Below are 16257 nucleotides of genomic sequence, written 5' to 3' on the forward strand. Positions count from 1 at the left end.
ACGCTCCTCCCCACCCTAACACAACACCACAAAGTCCTCTAAACAGCCATCCACGCCTCCCCCCTTGCTAGCTCCTCCCCACCCTCACCCTACAAAGCACAACCCTCTACAAAGAATCCCTAATCCACATCATCAGCGCATACCCGCCCACACAGCGCGCCATCCTGCCCCCGCCCATCCAGCGCGTAATCTCGCGCCCTAACCGACCCAGTCCGCGATCTCCTCCTCCTCACCATCCAGACCTCCCCGCCACAGGATCAGGGCACATGGTTCGTCGCCAGCTTATTCCGGGCCACGTTCGCCGGGCAGATCAGCGTGTTGGACGACAGGCGGCTGCGGGGTGTGAAGCTTGGGACGTTTTTTTCCGCGGACTGGGGGCTGGGGGTAAGGGGTATACGTGCGAGGGGGAGGTAGGGAGGCTGTTGGAGGGGGGGATGTTGTGTGCGGTTGGGGGGTTGGAGGATTTGGGGGTGCTGAAGGAGGGTGCTGGGAGGATGGTGGGGTATTTGACTTGTGTGAAGGTGGGCAGGGGGCATGTTCCGTGGTTGGCGGGCGAGGGAGGGTTGGTCTAAGGAGATGTATGGCGAGCAGCGATGACTGGGTCTGTGAACACAAACCTATTCATATGGAGAAGATTTGGAAAAAAGCAATAGGGGTATCATTCTTAGCCAACTGAGAAACAACTCACAACTATCTGCGCGACGTCGACCCAAACCCGGTACTCTCATGTCTTGTCGAGGAGAAAGACGCCCCCGAAGAAGACCTCGAGCTACCCTCGCCATTATCGTACTGATTTCCCCCTCCATCACCACCTCCCCAGCGACTGCCTGTCTGATTGCCTTGGTTGCCCATCCGTCCCGCTGCGTATCCCGCTGCCGCACCACCCAGCGCACCAGACCAGACTCCAGGCCGCCAGCCTTGCGTAGTGCCGTATCCACTGCGTCGTTTGTCCGTCCCAGATTGGTCCTCGTAGGGTGGAGGCGGCTCGTCGTAGCCTTCATTTCCTCCCCATCCACCGCCACCACCTCCGCCTCCCCAGCCTGGTCGGTTTGCGCCAGCGCCCGCTCCTGCAGGTCCTCGCGCCCAACCGAGGTAGATGTTGTACAGAATCCAGAGCGCGACGCCGGCGAAGACGACGAAAAACAAGCCACCCGCAATCCTCTCGCCCATAGTCTTGGGGCCATGCGATTCATTGTCGTCGTCGTCCCGCCAGCCTCCTTTTCCTCTGCCGTATTTTTCCTGTCCCTTCTCCGTCAGAATGAGTCGGTACTCGACGCCACAGCTGCCTTTCAGGATGTATGGGTCGTCGGGGGAGTCGTAGCCCTCGCAGATGACGTCTGTGGAGCCGAGTTTGAACTCTTCGGGGAGGGACGCCGAGCATGTCCATTGGATAGAGTCTTCGTCGTAGTCGGAGCCAGAGTTCTTGCAGCGCATGATGTCGACATCATAGAGCCCTCGAGCAGAGCCACCGATGCAGTTCAGCTGGGGAGGAGGTTAGTGGGGTGAGAGTTGGTAGTGGGTGGTGGAGGTACCTGGGGCATTGCTTCGACTCGGCGATGACTTGTCTCCATGTCCTTGCGCAGGGTGAGGCTTTGTACATTTGAGAGCTTGACCTTGGAGCCGGGCTTGAGCTTCAAGGCTTCTGCGCCACTGGCGACCAGCAAGGCCGAGTAGAAAAGGTTGGCGATATGCATGATGTCGCGTATGAGGATATTCACGAAAAGCGATACGAGAGCTGTGCTCTTATGAGGCGCATAGGTGGCGGAGTGCACAGAAAGGACACGGTGTTGTGGAGAAGACAAGGCAGCCATTCTAGAACCAGCTGTGAAAGAGACATCTTGGCGCGCGTCATCCGCCAGGAACGCGTCGATTAGTCGAAATAACTTGAGTTTAGCTATGTTCCTCTCGACATAGAACTTTACTTTACGAACAGGTCGAAATGTTATACCCTTCTAGAAAGATACGAGTATAGCTCAAGCAAAACAGTCTTTGCTATAATTTTACATGTAGTGGTTTCCATTGCAAAATCTCATTGCAGTTTAGTTCCGGGTATTTCCCCGTGTATACTATCGCCTATTCCGGACTAGAGTGATGTTCAATACACCGGACACGACATCGATCCATCACTCGACCATCCAAAGCCAACAACAACGATGAAGCAGCGAATAACCTACGTAGTCAGGAACCCGGATTCCTTCACGCCGGAGCAACTGAGCGTCAAGAATGATGCAGCAGGCGCCACATTCACACTAAAAGATATCGATGCCGTGAAGGAACACCGCATCACCATCGGGCTGGACGAGCTGCCTGGGGAGGTAATTCACAAAACAACATCTCAAGTAGAATTCCCCAACTAATCTCGTCCAGCTCAGCACATCCCTAACACAATGGAACCAACTACACATCCGCTGGGCATCAGAACGCGCATACTCCACCATCCCCCCCTTCACATCACGTGTCTCACCCGGTCTACACATCTTCTTCACGCCGCTGGAAACCACGCCCCCAACCGCCCTATGCCACGCCCTTCACGCCGCAATCTCCCCAGACCTAAAATGCGCCTCCAACAACGAAACAGCCATCCAGCTCCCCAAGCTATCAGACCGCTTCTCCATGTCCACCGCCTCGCAGTACTACACTCACCTTCCCTCTCTGGAGCCCTTGCTGCGCCGCCTAAATAAGACTATCTGCCCGACTAACCTGCTGGGTGGGGAGTGCACGCAGTTCGTCGCGTCGCTGCTAACGGCTTCGTATCTGGATGTCGACTACGACACCATCTCGCGCGCCCTCGTCGTGACCGCGTTCTGGGCCGACGCGCCCTCAAAAGCAGGCTGGACGGAAACCATCGCCCAGCCCCACGCCGACGCGCGCGTCGAAGTCGGGATCCTAGTCTCGGAGCCGAACCCCGACCCAGAAGACATCCAATTCGGCGGCTTCCTAACCGTAGTCGGCGAGGACGAGAAACCAAGTGCGTATCCCCCCTTCCCATACCCACACCCAAACAAACCCCTCTACTAACTTAACAAAAGAAGCGACGCGTTTCCAAACCCCAACGCGACACTACCCCCTCCCCCTCCAATCCTTCACCACCTCCCTCCAAACACCAACAGGCCTACACCCCACCCTCGTCCTCACCTTCCCCCGCGCGCAACTAGCCCCGCCGAATCCAACGTGTAAACTACACGCGCACATCACGCTTCCGTCCGCGCTGTTCATCGATAAACATCAGTTCACCGACCCGCTTTTCCTGGACGCGCACAACCTGCGCGCCCTGCGTAGTCTGGCAGGCGCGGCGGATCTCGAGGCTCCTGACTGGGTGGTCCCGCAGTGGGGGAGCGCGGGGTTGGTGGAACTTGCTTCTCCGCCTTCTGACGATGATTCCGACTCCGACCCTTCTTCCTCCGCCTCATCCCCTACCCCTGATGCGGAATGGAAAGCGTCTATCCCACTACACGCGCGCTACCTCCCCCCCTCGCAAAACACCTCACACTCCTCCATCCCCCTCCCCTGGCCGGTAGTCTTCTGGGCGTGTCGATCTGAGGCCGGCGCAAAGATGGCGGCGAGTCCGTTTGAGCGCGTGCATTTGGGGTATGAGGCGCTTTTTGGGGGGAGGACTAGGTTCTTGCATGTCCAGCCTGGTGTGGCGGCGGGGGTGGGCGGGTGGGCCGCCGGCAAGAGTCATGCGGGGATCGGTGGTGGGGAGGAGGTGGGTGGAACGGGTGGGAAGGATGTAGGTGGGAAGGATGTTGGTAGGGGATTGATCGAGTATATTCCTATCCCCGTGCTTGATCGGAGTCGGGCGGCGTGGGTGCAGAGTGGGACTGTGGGGGCAGTTTTTGTGGCGTTTTTGGGGCTGTGTTGGGTGTTGTGGGGGAAGGGGTTGCAGAATAGGAATAAGGGGAGCAAGGAGAAGAAGACGCAGTGAGGTAGTTTTGTGTTTGTTTGAAAAATGGAAATTCAGTGTATTGCATTACTATCTCTTGTGTTGAGTGTGCTTGCTAGCTATCTAATTCATCGTGCTGGGGTATCGTGAAATCCTTATCCTTCTCCGTGTATCTCATGTGTGGACTCCTGTTGTGTATGCTTCCTGCTGCTCTTTTCCTCCATCCCTCCATTTGTCAAACATCCCCCATGACCACAACCCCTCCTCAATCACTCAGTCAATCTCCACCACCGCCGCCCCAGCCCCAGACGCCGGCAGAATCGGCAACACCACCCCCTGCACCCCAGAATGCAGGGTATAAACCGGCGCCAGACTCTCCTCCCCATCAAACAGCATAAGATTCTGCACGGGCTGCTCGCGATGCCCCAACACATTAATAACATCCTGCGCGAGCTGGCCGCCCAGGAACGCCGTAACAGGCGCAACCTCACTGCCCAGGTTCTGCAGGAAACTGCGCAGGAAGTCCGCCGTCAGTGTATCGGACGGGAGAAGTAGCTCTTTGTGTTTCTCTGTCGCGAGCTTGGTGAAGGCGGAGAGGTCGGCTTGTGAGTGCGTGGGGTCGATGCCCAGGCCGCTGCGCTGGTACTCCCATAGTGCGCGCACGGCGGTGAGTAGGGGGTGGACTTTTTTGAGGCGGCGGGCGTTTGCGGTGATGTCGGGGGAGAGGGGGGAGTCCTTGGCCAGCATGAGGGGCGTGTAGATTTCCTGTTTGGTCACCATTTCGATGGCTTTCCCGTTCTCGCGCTTCGTTTGAATGTCGACGACTGTGCGCGTGGGGGTTTCGGCGCCCTTGGAGGTTGCGCGGTTGCTCTTCTCCCGCTCGATGACGAAGGTGTGCGCGATGAGGTCGGCGAAGATGTACCCGTATAGGCCGTGGGAGGCGCCGGCGTAGAAGGGTCGGTTGCCGATGCGGGCGCCTGCGTTGAGGGCGAAGAGCGAGGCGAAGGGGAGGTCTGTGGCGATGATGACGTCGAATTGGGCGTAGAAGTTCTCGTTGGGGGCGTTGCAGATGTTTGTGGTGAGGACGTTTACTTTGACGCGCGGGTTGAGCTTCTGGACTTGGGGGGCTGCTGCTTCTGCGCGCTGGACGGGACGTATTAATATATGATGTGTTTTGGGATGGGGGTGGTTCTCACGTTCTTGCCCACGTCGTCCTCGCTGATGAGGAATTGCGCGCCCAGATCCTCCTCCGTCACGACCTGGTGGTCTGCCAGTGTGATGGAGCCCACGCCGGCGAGGACGAGGTTCTTGGCGATTTCATTGGCGAGGGCCTTGATGTTGATGAGGAGGATGTTGGCGGTGCGGATCTTCTCCTGGGCCTGGACTCCCCACAGGCGGATCTGGCGGTCGTAGAGAGCGATTTCGTCTGCAGAGATGCTGTCGGGCGCTGCTACAGCCGTGACTGTCTGCCCGATGGTGTCCTTGGGGAGGATGCTGCCATTAGTGATTGGCGGGATGAGCGGAGCTGTGCCCTCGATCATGTTGAAGGTGTTGGTGGTGGTGAAGTAGAGTGAAGACGGCAAGATAGAACAGAGGTAAAGAACAAGGTCTGGTACCTTTGCGGCTCCGAGAGCTAGTAATTTAGGTTTGGCCCATGCACGCGCTACCGCCCCACACGCTACCGCTTGCATCGACACATGCATGTCCCACATGGACGGACCTGCACCTGCCACTCTTCTCCACCACGTCACCCTCTGACAGCGACGCCTTATTTCCGACGACCCTCACCCATCCCTACACCCAGTACGGACCACGCATCTACCCTAAATCCTTCCTCCATGGGAACGGGGGACAACGTCATCCATGCCGCGCCCACGCACGTCGCCCTCACCTCCGCCCGCGACCTTCACCTTTACCGCCGGCGACTTCGACTACCCCCACGCCTCGACCTCGCCGAACATCTCGACATGGCCTCGCAACATATCTGGCCTGGGGAGCGCCATCAGGAACATGCGCCGCGATCCACGCCCGGCCGAGCAGCCCACGCACCCAGACGAGGCCGTCGCTGCTACACGGCGGCCAGTCAGCGCCATACGTCGTCGCCAGCTGCACCGTCTGCTTGGCCCTCCACGTGACAGCGAACCGCCAAACGACCTGTCACGACGCCCGCCAACGGCAAACCCCAACCGTCCCCGCGCAACGCCCAGCGAGCGCTACCTCGGCCGCTCCCAGGCGCGCATCAGAGAACAGCGTGCCGCCGACATGGACTCGACCGACGCCCTGATCGACTCGCTGACCAACAACCCCCTAACCAATATCTTCGCCCTGTCCAACGCGAGCCCGCATCCTCCCCCGCAAAGCCACCCCGTTCCTTTTAGTCCTGAGCGCAGGCAGGCAAAGCGGAGGAAGCTGGACCACGATGCCAGCACGACATCAGAGTACCACGGCTTCAAGTACGGATACAAGGGCCAGGTGGTGCCGGGTCGTCTGAAGATGGATATCCTGAGCTGCGACGGCGGCGAGTACCGCAAGGACAACCCTTCCGGACTGTACAACGTGCAGAACGTGCTGAAGAACGACAAGAGCGTCTACTGCAGTGAGAGCGCCAGCTGCAATATATTGCTGAAACACATCGGCGAGGCGCCCTTTGCCCTGGACAAGATCGTCATCCGCGCGCCAGACCGCGGCTTCACAGCTCCGTATGATCGTCAGCATGTTTTTATTCAAGCGCTTACTAACCCAACACAGCGTCCAGGAAGGCCTTGTCTTCGTATCCATGTCAGCCGACCATCTCCTCGCCGGCACATCAGCCTATCACCTCCAATACCGCACGCAGTCGCCCCTGACCTCCCCAACCCCCAGCTCCCCAGCCGACGACGACGACGACAACGAACAGCTCTCCCTGCAAGAAGCAATCAACGACCCCACCCTCTGGCAGCGCATCCGCCGCGCCTCCGCCTCAAGCGCCCAACACCCCGCCACCACCACACACACATACTCCTACCCCACGAACGAGCACGACCCCAACGACGACAACGAAAACGACATCTGCGACGACACAGCCTCCCCCGCCCCCCCACCCTTCACAGTCACAACCGCCACCTCCGACGACTCCGCACCCTCCACCGACGACGAAGACACCGATATCCCCTCCGCAGCCATCATCGCAGACCGCCTGCGCCGCGAAAGCCGCTGGCGCGCCGAATCAGACGACGACGATGACGGCGACATCATCCCGCGCTTTGGCGGCCTCAGACGCGCACCCGCCCTCGATTACAGCTCCTACGGCGAGTGGCGCGAGCGGCGCGAAGCTCTACGTGCCGCGCAGCTGGGCAGCCCGAGTCGCATTGAACCTGGTGGTGGGGATGCGGGGGTGATTGTCCCGCATGCGCGGTTCTTTATCAAGAAGAATCGGCATAAGATTACGATTCGGTTTCAGCCTGCTGTGTGAGTTACACTATTCGATGATGTTGGTGATGCGGTGCTGATGATGCTAGCTCGGGACGCAATGTCCTGCTCAAACTGTGGAGTCCCATGTGTGACGGCAACATCGATATCGAGAGCGTCATGTTCTATGGGTATTCTGGACCGAGGTTCTTTCCGGCTACGAGGGTTTGTTAGAGTGGTTGACGATATTGATGAGGATGAGAATATGAGTATGCCATGTCTTGTTTTGGTATTTCTATCCGAGCCCCCCTTTCTACCCAATCATCTATCCATCCAAACCTACTCCTCCTCCCTCAAAAACTCCACAACAGCTATTCATCGTCAGCACCATCTTCACCCCCACACACCAATCAACAAAAAGAAAAAACATACCTTCCAAAAACGCCTCCGGCCGCTCACTAACAACCCAATGCCCACACTCAACATCCACCATCCTGAACCTCGGGAAAAACCGCCCAATAATCGGCACAACCTCATCACTCACATACCGACTCTTCGTGCCCCTAATAAACAGCGCCCTACCCTCGAACCGCCTCGTTTCCGGATCCCCGTACGGAAAATCCGCCATATTCCCCAGCGCGCCCGCGAGTATCTTGACCGGGATGCGGAAGCACAGCGGCCCCCCCTCGACCGGGCGGTGGAGATTGGTTAGCAGGAATTGCCGCACACTTACATCCGGCACGTAGGGCGCCAGGACGGCGTCAGCGGCTTTCTGGCTCCCCGGGCGCGCCACGTCAACGGCTAGCATGCCCTTAGTATAGATCGGAAAGTCGCTCGGCAGCGCGGCGTCGACGGGCGCATTGTCTACGGGGATTATACTACTTATGCGCGAGGGGTCGCGGAGCGCGAGTGTCATTATTGTTTTCGCGCCCATGGAGTGGCCTATTAGGCAGGTTTCGCGCAGGTTGTGGGTGCTGAGGAAGGAGGATAGGTCCGAGGCGAGTGCGGCGTAGGTGTGGGTTGCGTGGTGGGGGGAGGTGCCGTGGTTGCGCGTGTCGAGGGCGTAGACGGGGCGGGAGAGGGTGCGTGCTAGCACACTATAAAATCGTCACTCGTTGTGTCTGTCTGTTCTGGGGCTTTTGGGCATGCGGGAAGAAGGGCGGGTGTGCGGGTGGGTATGGGCGGGTGGGTGGGTGGGTAGGTAATGGGCGGGACGGTATGGGAAATGGGGAATGAACGGGGCTAGTTACTTGCTCACACTCTGATTATTCCGCTTACTCCCGAATAACCCATGGATCATGACGATGGGCGCGCCTTTCGCCTGCCCGTTGTTGTCGTGCAGACGGTATGCGAGCTCGATTTCGCTGCGTCGTGGGGTGGAGTGCAGGGTGCGTGTGCATGGTCGCTGGGGTGGGAGGGCGTACGGGATGGGTTGCGCGGGGTGGAGAGCGTGCGGTGGAGGGAAGTGGGAGAAATGCGTTTTTGGCGTGAGGGCGCGGAGGGGGAGTCGTGCGCGCATTGTGCTGGTGTTTTTGTTTCGGAGTTTTTGGGCGCTCGGAAAAGGGTTCCGAGGGCGCGGGCGGGATGGGATGGGATGCGAGATGGGCACGTGGGGGATCTTGGGTGCGGGAGTGCCGATTGGTGGATGGCTGGTTGACTGGGGTTGGGTGGCGACTGGTTGCTTACGAGCTTATATTGACCTTGACACTTATATGCTATTGTCATCATTTTGAACATGCTCCTCGTCAACTGTTTTTTTATGGCGCAACGTACAACTAACGCTCAACGACACGTTGATCGAATATGATGGGAACGCCCCCCTGTCACGAAAAAATCACGACTTTGATATTGTTATCAAGACACTGTCTCGAGCAGCATGCAGCAGTTTGACCTTTCGAAGGAATGCGTGGGATTTGGGATACTGACGGGTTGTTGCACTTCTAATCTCAGGCGAGAAAAAAATTAAGTGCTTGTTGTAAACAGTGTTCTCGCTGTTTTGCTAACAACATCAGCAAGCTGTGCCATATTTGCGTGACAAGGAGGCGTGCAAACAAAATAGAAAGTTCACGTGAATTGGTCCACTGGAAAATCTTATGTAGGTAGGTGGTGATTGTTTGGTATATAGGTTTTTTGGGAACCGCTGTCGTTTCTCTGGGCTTCTGTTGGTCGAATATTCTTGATTGGGCGTTGTGTATTAGGTTCGCGCTTCTACTTCATTTTTGTGGTAGCGTGCAATGCGTACAAAATCGACGTTGGGTGAGTGTGCTTGTTAAGACCTCCACAATGCGCGTTATTAGTTCTTTTTCTTTCCACGCATATCCACCACCTGCCCCTTTTATGGACCTGGATTCTTTTGGCGAAATGTACAGACTGACGCTTAATGGGTCGTTGATTGAACTTGGTAGAAAGTCTCGCGTTTTGACATTTTATACGTCTTTTGTGAATGTACGTTGTCTCCAAACCTTTGCCCTGATTCCTCCTCTTTTTATCCGGTTATCTTTCCCCGCGAAAAAGCCAAAAATAGAAAACGTCCAAAATACCAAGCACGAACAGACGAAACAATTCCTCGACATGACTCACTCATCGCCGTCCAACTCGTCGCCGTCCAACTTGCGAGTACGCTTCGGACTCGGCGTTGCGATGACAAACGGGACTATCATCGTCAGTACGCAGATTTCGGAGTGTCTGGGGAACAGCACTTACCCTCCATCTTCCCAATCGGGCGCTTCTTTTTCTTCCCCTGCACCGCCATCCCATCGCCATCAACCACAGCCACCTTAACCACAGCCAGCGGCGGCAATCCCGCAGCCGCCCTCGCAGCCCTCTCCACCTCCACCTCCACCTCCCTCTCCTTCTTCTCCTCTCCTTCCCTCCTCTCCTCCTCCCTCTCCAACAAAAGCCGCTCCACAAACCCCACATCCCCCCACTGCTCCGCAAACCCCCTCATACACTCCCCATACGCCTTCAAATGCTCCGCAACCCCCGCCCCCCGCCTCCCCGCCTTAAACGCCACTCCATCCAACTCAACAACCTTGCCCCCCATCTCCCCCCACCCCATAACACCCCCAACCCTCCCACTCTGCAGCAGCGCCAAATTCCTCCCCACAATCCGCGACAGCAGCGCATACGCCTTGCGCCTGCGCTGCGGCGCCGTGCTCATAGTGCGCAGGTCGTTTTTCAGCACGAGAGTCGGCCGGAGAGATGATTCGATGCACATGAATACCAGGGCTTCGAGGCGGGGGGTGAGGTTCTGGGCGAGGGTGTGCTGGAGTTGCGAGAGTGCGGTTTCGAGGCTGGGGGGGAGCGGGGTGGGGGAGCTGGGCCAGTGGGTTTTGGTGGCGAGGAAGGAGAGGACGCTGGTGCGTGTGTGCGGGCAGGAGAGGTCCAGGGCGAACATGTGGCCTGATGTGCGGGGGAGGAGGGTGGATATGGCGTGGGAGAGGAGGGCGATGAGTTGGGTTTCTGGAGAGGCGCTAGAGGGCGGGAGTGGTGAGGGAGGGTCGGAGGTGAGGGACTGCGCTGGCTGGTCTTCCGCAGTGGTGGTTGGAGACGCTACAAGTGCCTCCTCGTCCTCTGTGGTAGTCGAAACAGGCGTCTCGGCGACTACACTCGCCTCCTCGACAGTAGAAGACGCGCCGTCCACTCCACCCTGAACCTCATCACTACTCCGACTCCCCACCAAGCTCGCCGCAATCCGCGACGGCGCAAACGCCGGGAGCGCGCTGAACGACGCACCCACCGACGGAACCACCTGTGGGACAACTACCACGGCATTCGTGGGCGTAGTCCCAGACGGCGCTGTCGTTGCAGAAGGCTTCGCATCCTCCATGGTGACTTCATTCCCGTACACATGCGGCACGTTGTGCTTCGCAGCCGGGGTTGAATTTGAAGTCGTCGCTCCACGGGGGAATAATGCACTCCACCCGCTGAACTGCAGATGAGCTGTGGCGTTGTCGTGTCGCATCCTGTCGAAGGGATTGGGCTGGATGGACGGGATGGGAGACTGCTGGGCTGTGTTGTCCAGGATGGTGGGAGCCGGTGCGTCTGTCATGTCGTCGTCTGGGGGCGGCTCCTGCTTGCTAGGTTCGTTGTGGGAATTGACGCCTTCCATGGCGTCGGCGGATAGAGGCTGTTGGGGGGCTTGGATGGCTACGAGGACCGTTACGTCGACCATTGGAGAGTCTTGCGCGGCTTCTTGGAGATTCTCGCTTGATTCCATAGTGGTGGTAGGGGAGGTGTCGATGTGCTGAGGCACTTCATGAACAGTGTCTTGGTGATCCGTCTCAGCCATCTGCTCATCCTCTTCGATCGTAAGAGTAGGTTCCTCGGCGGCTACGAGGGCAGTTTGCGTGGTCATCGAGTCCTCTCCCGAGATGATGTCGCCGTCTTCGAGGGACGACGATGGAACTGCCGTGAAGATGATGACCTCCTGAGGTCCTTCACCCAAGACCTCATTTGCAACATCCAAGCTCGCGTTCTCGTCCTCACCTTCGACATCCAAGCTGGTGTTCCCATCCCCAACATACTTCTCCTCAGGCACAGGCACAGAAGGCAAGTCAAACAGCGACACCTCCGTCCCCTCCGTCCCCACCACGCTCACCACAGACGCCCCATCCCCATCCTCTTCATCCTCCTCACTCTCATCTTCCGAATCCTCCGGAAGTAGCGTGTCTCCCGCGATCTTGAGAGCCTCCGCATCGCCCAATTTGTCACGGACCCTCAGCGCCGCAAACCCCATGGCCACGGCATCGACATCCCGTCTACACGCTCGTCGCTTATAGCTACTCGTCTCTACCGGCGCGGCACGAGGGGATGAGACTGTCGGGGTCCGGCGCGAGCGCAACGTGTGGCTTTTGGGTGGCGTCCAGGGCTGCATGGGCTGAGGGGTGAGCGTTTAGTCGGGTCTGCTGTTGGTTCGGGCGACTTACGAGTTCTTCCGCTGCATCTTCTTGAGCGGTGGTGATGGTAGACGTGGTGGTCTGCGTGCCCTTGTTGTCAACAGGTGTACGCATCGCTGCTATAACACGCGTGATGATGCGCTGCTCGGACTGCGCGAGGAGCTCGACTAGCCGGGCGTCGTTTTGCGTCTGGTAGTGTGTGAGGAGGTCGTGGAGGTCCGCACGGGAGAAGGAGAGGGGGGTATGTTGATCATTCGTTGCCCTGGCGGGCGGGTGTTGTGTGGTGTGCATGGTGGAGTGTGGGTGTGGTTGGGTATACACGAAAGGCGTCAAGAGTTGCGTGGAGAAGTTGTAAATGCCAAAGTTTAGTAGAGTTGAACAACCTTGATGTCAGTGTAATAGATGAAGCGTTACAATAGGCGAAGGAACGTAGAAGTAGAGTGTGGGCTGCCAAGCTTTGCGACGGCTGTTTGGTCCATGCTGTGCGGAGGAGTGGCTTTCACTGCCCTGAATTGTGAAGGGTCGCTGGCGTCATGAGCGTCATGGCGCGTTGTGACGATATGGAAACTTCAGTGAAACATTGTTCTGTGTTGGACACTGTTTATGAGGTGCTAGTACGCGTTTCCTGGGATCGTCGGGCGGTGAATGGGCGGCGCACGTGAGTGCGCTTTTGGGTGTACAAGGCAATTCGTTCTATATCGTTCTCCTGGGGAGCTGTTTATTACTCTGGGTATGTAGGGCACTACTTCTGTATAATGAAATGGTTTGGAAGTTGATATTGTTGATATGGATATATTCCAATCAATGTGCCGCAGGAGTGGGCGATCACTTTTACACGCTCAACAGATATATAACGCGATGATTTCAAGGATCACTTTCTAGTAATTCAGGCGACTGTCTATATATACGTTCTGTGATGGTGCAAGATCTCGCAAACGTCTGGTAACTTCTCCGCGGATCGTTATTTTTCTACGCGGAAGAATCGGTGGCTGATGGAAGGAGAAGGCAAGGATATTCGATGAGAGGGCAAATAGAGATAATGAGAAGTATAGGCATTCCATAAGCAACTATTGCAGAGCGATAATCATCACATATGTTAAGCTTCTACGTGTTTCTCACATATTCTATGCGTGTCGTCTGTGAGCAGACTAGCGTATGCTGGAAGGAGAAAGTGAAAAGACGTCGATTGAATAACCTTGAGGGGGATGGTGAGAAGTGATGAATTTTCATGAATGATAATAGAAGGGTCAATGATATTACTTATGCTACGCTGAGGTAGGTGTAATGCCCTCGGGCTACGAGCCCATCTTCTTCCTTCCTGGGAAAAAGCGACGAAGTGGTGAGGAGTCATTGATTGGCTTGATACTTGGCTGTTGTGGATATGCCGTATCGAGTTATGATGTCCAAATCTCTGATAGCAACTGTTTGTAGATGGCAGGAACTAATCTGCCTAAATTCATATCCTATTAGCACAACGAGATGTAAAACTCAAAACACATCGAGCCAAGCTGTATTCACAGATTAGATTTATGAACCTGAAGCGGCATTGCTAGCAACAAGAGACTTATCAATTGACCTACTTGTCAATCAAATGAAGTTTGCGGGAGACTTGACCAGGTTAGTACGTTCGATTTTGCGCTCCACGCTGTAAGTGAGCAAGTTCCATTTGATTATCTTGCCGTCGATGGTCATCCAACGTAAGCTTAGAAGATGCTGGCCAAATGAGATTGTGGAAGCTCCACTAGTGGCACGTAACGCGTTGGGCGAAGGGCGAAGTAATATACGGAGACATTTCGGAAACTTTCGCTATCTTGTCAGCTTACCACACTCAGAGACATTCAAGCGGCATATTGTAAGACAGATGAGCTGCACGAGAGTAATAAAACCATCTGATGTCCACCTAGACGCCTATATTCTGTCTTACACCATCCCCACTTGAGTCCCTACCAGATAATCGTACAACCATGGCATCCATAACCACACTTTCGAAGTCTGGCACCAACGACGATAACGTCATTTTTACAGCCAATGAAAGCGAAGTGGCGCGTCTCGACAAGCAACATAGAATCGTTCTCTCGGCGATGCCCACGCAGGTCCTGGCACCTATCGATTTAAACACAGGAGGCCTCCGCATACTGGACCAGGCAACAGGAAGTGGTATGTTTCCATGCTCTCTTCAACCTCTTGCCTTTCTGTTCCGGTTAACGGGATGTACTTAGGAATCTGGCTCCGCGATCTTCGTGACACCATCACTCCTCACATCCCCAACGCATACGTAGGCACAGACATCGAGACTAGCTATTTCCCCTCCGCTACATCCATTCCCAGCGACATGAGCTATTCCTCGCAGTCTATGACTGCTTCTTGGCCTACCGAATGGCAAAACTCATTCGACTTGGTGCACTCCCGCTTCGCACTCCCCGGTATCGGAACTCACCCCCTCGCCGACGTGGTCAACAACCTCATCGCACTCGTCAAGCCCGGAGGTTGGATCCAATTCGTAGAGATGGAGTGGGAAAGTTGGGATTTCGGTGTTGCGGGACAACAGCTTCATCATGCGACGAAGCAGTTATTTGCTACCGTAAGCAATGGCCAAGGTGTGGATCTAAGAGTGAAGCTGTCATCGTTGTTGAAGGACGCGGGGTTGATTGATATCGGGGAAAAGGTTGTGGGTATTCAAGTTGGTAAAAGTGCCAAAGAAGTCGTCAGGGAGATGAGTCAGGAAATTATGTTCGCGACAGCAAGCGGAGTGGTGGACACGCTTGGGAAGCTTGGATTGGGAAAAGACGATTTGGACAGTATGCCGGGTCGACTGATTGAGGAAATTAGGGAGAGAGGTGGGGAGTGGAAAGCTTGCGTGGTGTGGGCACAGAAGCCATGTTGATTCAAGGGTATGTCGTGCACGCCTTGACGGAGATACTCGGTGTGACCATCGCGAAGTATGGAACCGGATGAGAGGCTTTTCATCAGAGTGACATGTGTAAGACAATTCTGCGGATGTGTCCAGAACTAGCATACCGTGGTACAGATGTGAGCCATAGGGGTCATACAGTGCCGTTGATTGGGTCCAACCGTGGTTAGCTGCAGACCTATTCAGCTATACTTGACAATATCATACGTGAGAGAATTGAGTTTGCGTCGTACAACGTAGTTGTACTCATTTGATGGAAGAACAATCACTCTAGTGTGCATGGTGGCTTAGCTGGCTCTAGCGAGAGAAAATCGGGGAAATTGGCTGGTGGTGTGATGCTTTACACGCACACCATAAAAATAGCACGACGCAATCTTCGAAATTAATTTTAATATATCCATAGCCCTCATCTAGTGTCGAAAGTGTTCTTTTCCTTTGTTGTGCTTTGCAATTGTTGTCAAAGAAGGGAGTACTGTTCGTCAAGACGTTGTCATCATTTTTCTCCTGCTCTTTTGCGTTAGAGCCGGCGTCGGTACGCCACGTCAGCCATGTCGCGACGGCCCGCACTCTATCTCCTTGTCTCCCGGCTCGAACGCAGAGCGTGTTTTTGCTCTATCGCAAGCCTACCATTTGCTACAACCCTTGCTAAGAGGCTTTGGGAGCCTTACAAGTGCTTACGCACAGCTCTTCCAGGTAGGAAATCATAGCTCAAGCCCTTGTTCAAACATTCCACCCCCATCTTGAGGCGTTGTAGAACCTTATCCATTGGCGTTCCACCACACTTCGTACCCAAGCCGGGCGGGAGGAGGTTGTAGAACTCGTATATAGGAACACCTAATGCGGGGAACTATCAACATCTGCGTTTTGACGCTTGATCATCTCCTTGGCATCACGCCCCATACATCACACTCACGGACACGATGATGGGTTGATAAACTAGTTTGTCATTCATATGCATCGACATGCAGCACTTCCGCGCTGACTTTTCTAACAGGCACCGACCCCATCGCAAGGCTGGAACCTCCCTTAATCTGATCCCCAATGTTCTTGCAAACTGATATCCGGCCCGTGCTGTTATTTGTTCCCATTTCGACTGGTTGAAACTGAATAGTCTTCTTGCATCTTGTTCGTATGTTTGTAGATATATGTCCGATTGTAGTGTTGGGTTTTGACAGCCC

The 16257-nt window shown here is 55.7% G+C and overlaps 7 protein-coding genes across 7 annotated transcripts; 3 read left to right on the plus strand and 4 right to left on the minus strand.

The window, feature by feature from the left end:
• Positions 1–651: 651 nt before the first annotated feature.
• Positions 652–1758, minus strand: P153DRAFT_317918 (DUF1183-domain-containing protein). The gene is made up of 2 exons (XM_033665039.1): positions 1533–1758; positions 652–1482 (listed from the first exon to the last, which is right to left on the minus strand). Exons 1-2 carry the CDS (start codon positions 1692–1694, stop codon positions 691–693), a joined length of 954 nt encoding a protein of 317 aa, XP_033522680.1. The 5' UTR covers positions 1695–1758; the 3' UTR covers positions 652–690.
• Positions 1759–1932: 174 nt separating this feature from the next.
• Positions 1933–3953, plus strand: P153DRAFT_317922 (PIG-X-domain-containing protein). Its single transcript, XM_033665040.1, has 4 exons — positions 1933–2315; positions 2368–2968; positions 3156–3652; positions 3728–3953. Exons 1-4 carry the CDS (start codon positions 2154–2156, stop codon positions 3923–3925), a joined length of 1458 nt encoding a protein of 485 aa, XP_033522681.1. The 5' UTR covers positions 1933–2153; the 3' UTR covers positions 3926–3953.
• Positions 3952–5526, minus strand: P153DRAFT_341817 (uncharacterized protein). Its single transcript, XM_033665941.1, has 2 exons — positions 5080–5526; positions 3952–5026 (listed from the first exon to the last, which is right to left on the minus strand). Exons 1-2 carry the CDS (start codon positions 5422–5424, stop codon positions 4157–4159), a joined length of 1215 nt encoding a protein of 404 aa, XP_033522682.1. The 5' UTR covers positions 5425–5526; the 3' UTR covers positions 3952–4156.
• Positions 5527–5746: 220 nt separating this feature from the next.
• On the plus strand, positions 5747–7504 carry P153DRAFT_292698 (uncharacterized protein; the record flags this gene model as incomplete). The annotated part of the gene is made up of 3 exons (XM_033663849.1): positions 5747–6582; positions 6632–7330; positions 7381–7504. The coding sequence occupies 3 exons, from the start codon at positions 5747–5749 to the stop codon at positions 7502–7504; spliced, it is 1659 nt and encodes a 552-aa protein (XP_033522683.1).
• Positions 7505–7544: 40 nt separating this feature from the next.
• Positions 7545–8811, minus strand: P153DRAFT_367463 (alpha/beta-hydrolase). Its single transcript, XM_033668283.1, has 3 exons — positions 8521–8811; positions 7703–8367; positions 7545–7641 (listed from the first exon to the last, which is right to left on the minus strand). The coding sequence occupies exons 1-3, from the start codon at positions 8787–8789 to the stop codon at positions 7610–7612; spliced, it is 966 nt and encodes a 321-aa protein (XP_033522684.1). The 5' UTR covers positions 8790–8811; the 3' UTR covers positions 7545–7609.
• Positions 8812–9692: 881 nt separating this feature from the next.
• P153DRAFT_431977 (uncharacterized protein) lies at positions 9693–12520 on the minus strand. Its single transcript, XM_033672943.1, has 3 exons — positions 12199–12520; positions 9974–12149; positions 9693–9923 (listed from the first exon to the last, which is right to left on the minus strand). The coding sequence occupies exons 1-3, from the start codon at positions 12457–12459 to the stop codon at positions 9847–9849; spliced, it is 2514 nt and encodes an 837-aa protein (XP_033522685.1). The 5' UTR covers positions 12460–12520; the 3' UTR covers positions 9693–9846.
• A 1479-nt stretch (positions 12521–13999) lies between these two features.
• Positions 14000–15478, plus strand: P153DRAFT_423552 (uncharacterized protein). Its single transcript, XM_033672436.1, has 2 exons — positions 14000–14325; positions 14388–15478. Exons 1-2 carry the CDS (start codon positions 14133–14135, stop codon positions 15050–15052), a joined length of 858 nt encoding a protein of 285 aa, XP_033522686.1. The 5' UTR covers positions 14000–14132; the 3' UTR covers positions 15053–15478.
• Positions 15479–16257: the final 779 nt, after the last annotated feature.

The sequence above is a fragment of the Dothidotthia symphoricarpi genome (genome assembly GCF_010015815.1).
Source record: "Dothidotthia symphoricarpi CBS 119687 unplaced genomic scaffold P153scaffold_12, whole genome shotgun sequence".
In the NCBI taxonomy this organism is placed as follows: domain Eukaryota; kingdom Fungi; phylum Ascomycota; class Dothideomycetes; order Pleosporales; family Dothidotthiaceae; genus Dothidotthia; species Dothidotthia symphoricarpi.

Coding starts and splice junctions, on each gene's coding strand:
- P153DRAFT_317918 (XM_033665039.1), bottom strand. CDS start 1,694: ATGCATATCGCCAACCTTTTCTACTCGGCCTTGCTGGTCGCCAGTGGC. Junction 1,483..1,532: donor GAGTCGAAGCAATGCCCCAG/GTACCTCCACCA, acceptor CCTCCTCCCCAG/CTGAACTGCATCGGTGGCTC.
- P153DRAFT_317922 (XM_033665040.1), top strand. CDS start 2,154: ATGAAGCAGCGAATAACCTACGTAGTCAGGAACCCGGATTCCTTCACG. Junction 2,316..2,367: donor TGGACGAGCTGCCTGGGGAG/GTAATTCACAAA, acceptor AATCTCGTCCAG/CTCAGCACATCCCTAACACA. Junction 3,653..3,727: donor AGCCTGGTGTGGCGGCGGGG/GTGGGCGGGTGG, acceptor ACGGGTGGGAAG/GATGTAGGTGGGAAGGATGT.
- P153DRAFT_341817 (XM_033665941.1), bottom strand. CDS start 5,424: ATGATCGAGGGCACAGCTCCGCTCATCCCGCCAATCACTAATGGCAGC. Junction 5,027..5,079: donor AGGACGACGTGGGCAAGAAC/GTGAGAACCACC, acceptor CGTCCCGTCCAG/CGCGCAGAAGCAGCAGCCCC.
- P153DRAFT_367463 (XM_033668283.1), bottom strand. CDS start 8,789: ATGCGCGCACGACTCCCCCTCCGCGCCCTCACGCCAAAAACGCATTTC. Junction 8,368..8,520: donor AATAATCAGAGTGTGAGCAA/GTAACTAGCCCC, acceptor ACGATTTTATAG/TGTGCTAGCACGCACCCTCT. Junction 7,642..7,702: donor GCCGGAGGCGTTTTTGGAAG/GTATGTTTTTTC, acceptor GACGATGAATAG/CTGTTGTGGAGTTTTTGAGG.
- P153DRAFT_431977 (XM_033672943.1), bottom strand. CDS start 12,459: ATGCACACCACACAACACCCGCCCGCCAGGGCAACGAATGATCAACAT. Junction 12,150..12,198: donor AAGATGCAGCGGAAGAACTC/GTAAGTCGCCCG, acceptor CTCACCCCTCAG/CCCATGCAGCCCTGGACGCC. Junction 9,924..9,973: donor CCCGATTGGGAAGATGGAGG/GTAAGTGCTGTT, acceptor TGACGATGATAG/TCCCGTTTGTCATCGCAACG.
- P153DRAFT_423552 (XM_033672436.1), top strand. CDS start 14,133: ATGGCATCCATAACCACACTTTCGAAGTCTGGCACCAACGACGATAAC. Junction 14,326..14,387: donor GGACCAGGCAACAGGAAGTG/GTATGTTTCCAT, acceptor GGATGTACTTAG/GAATCTGGCTCCGCGATCTT.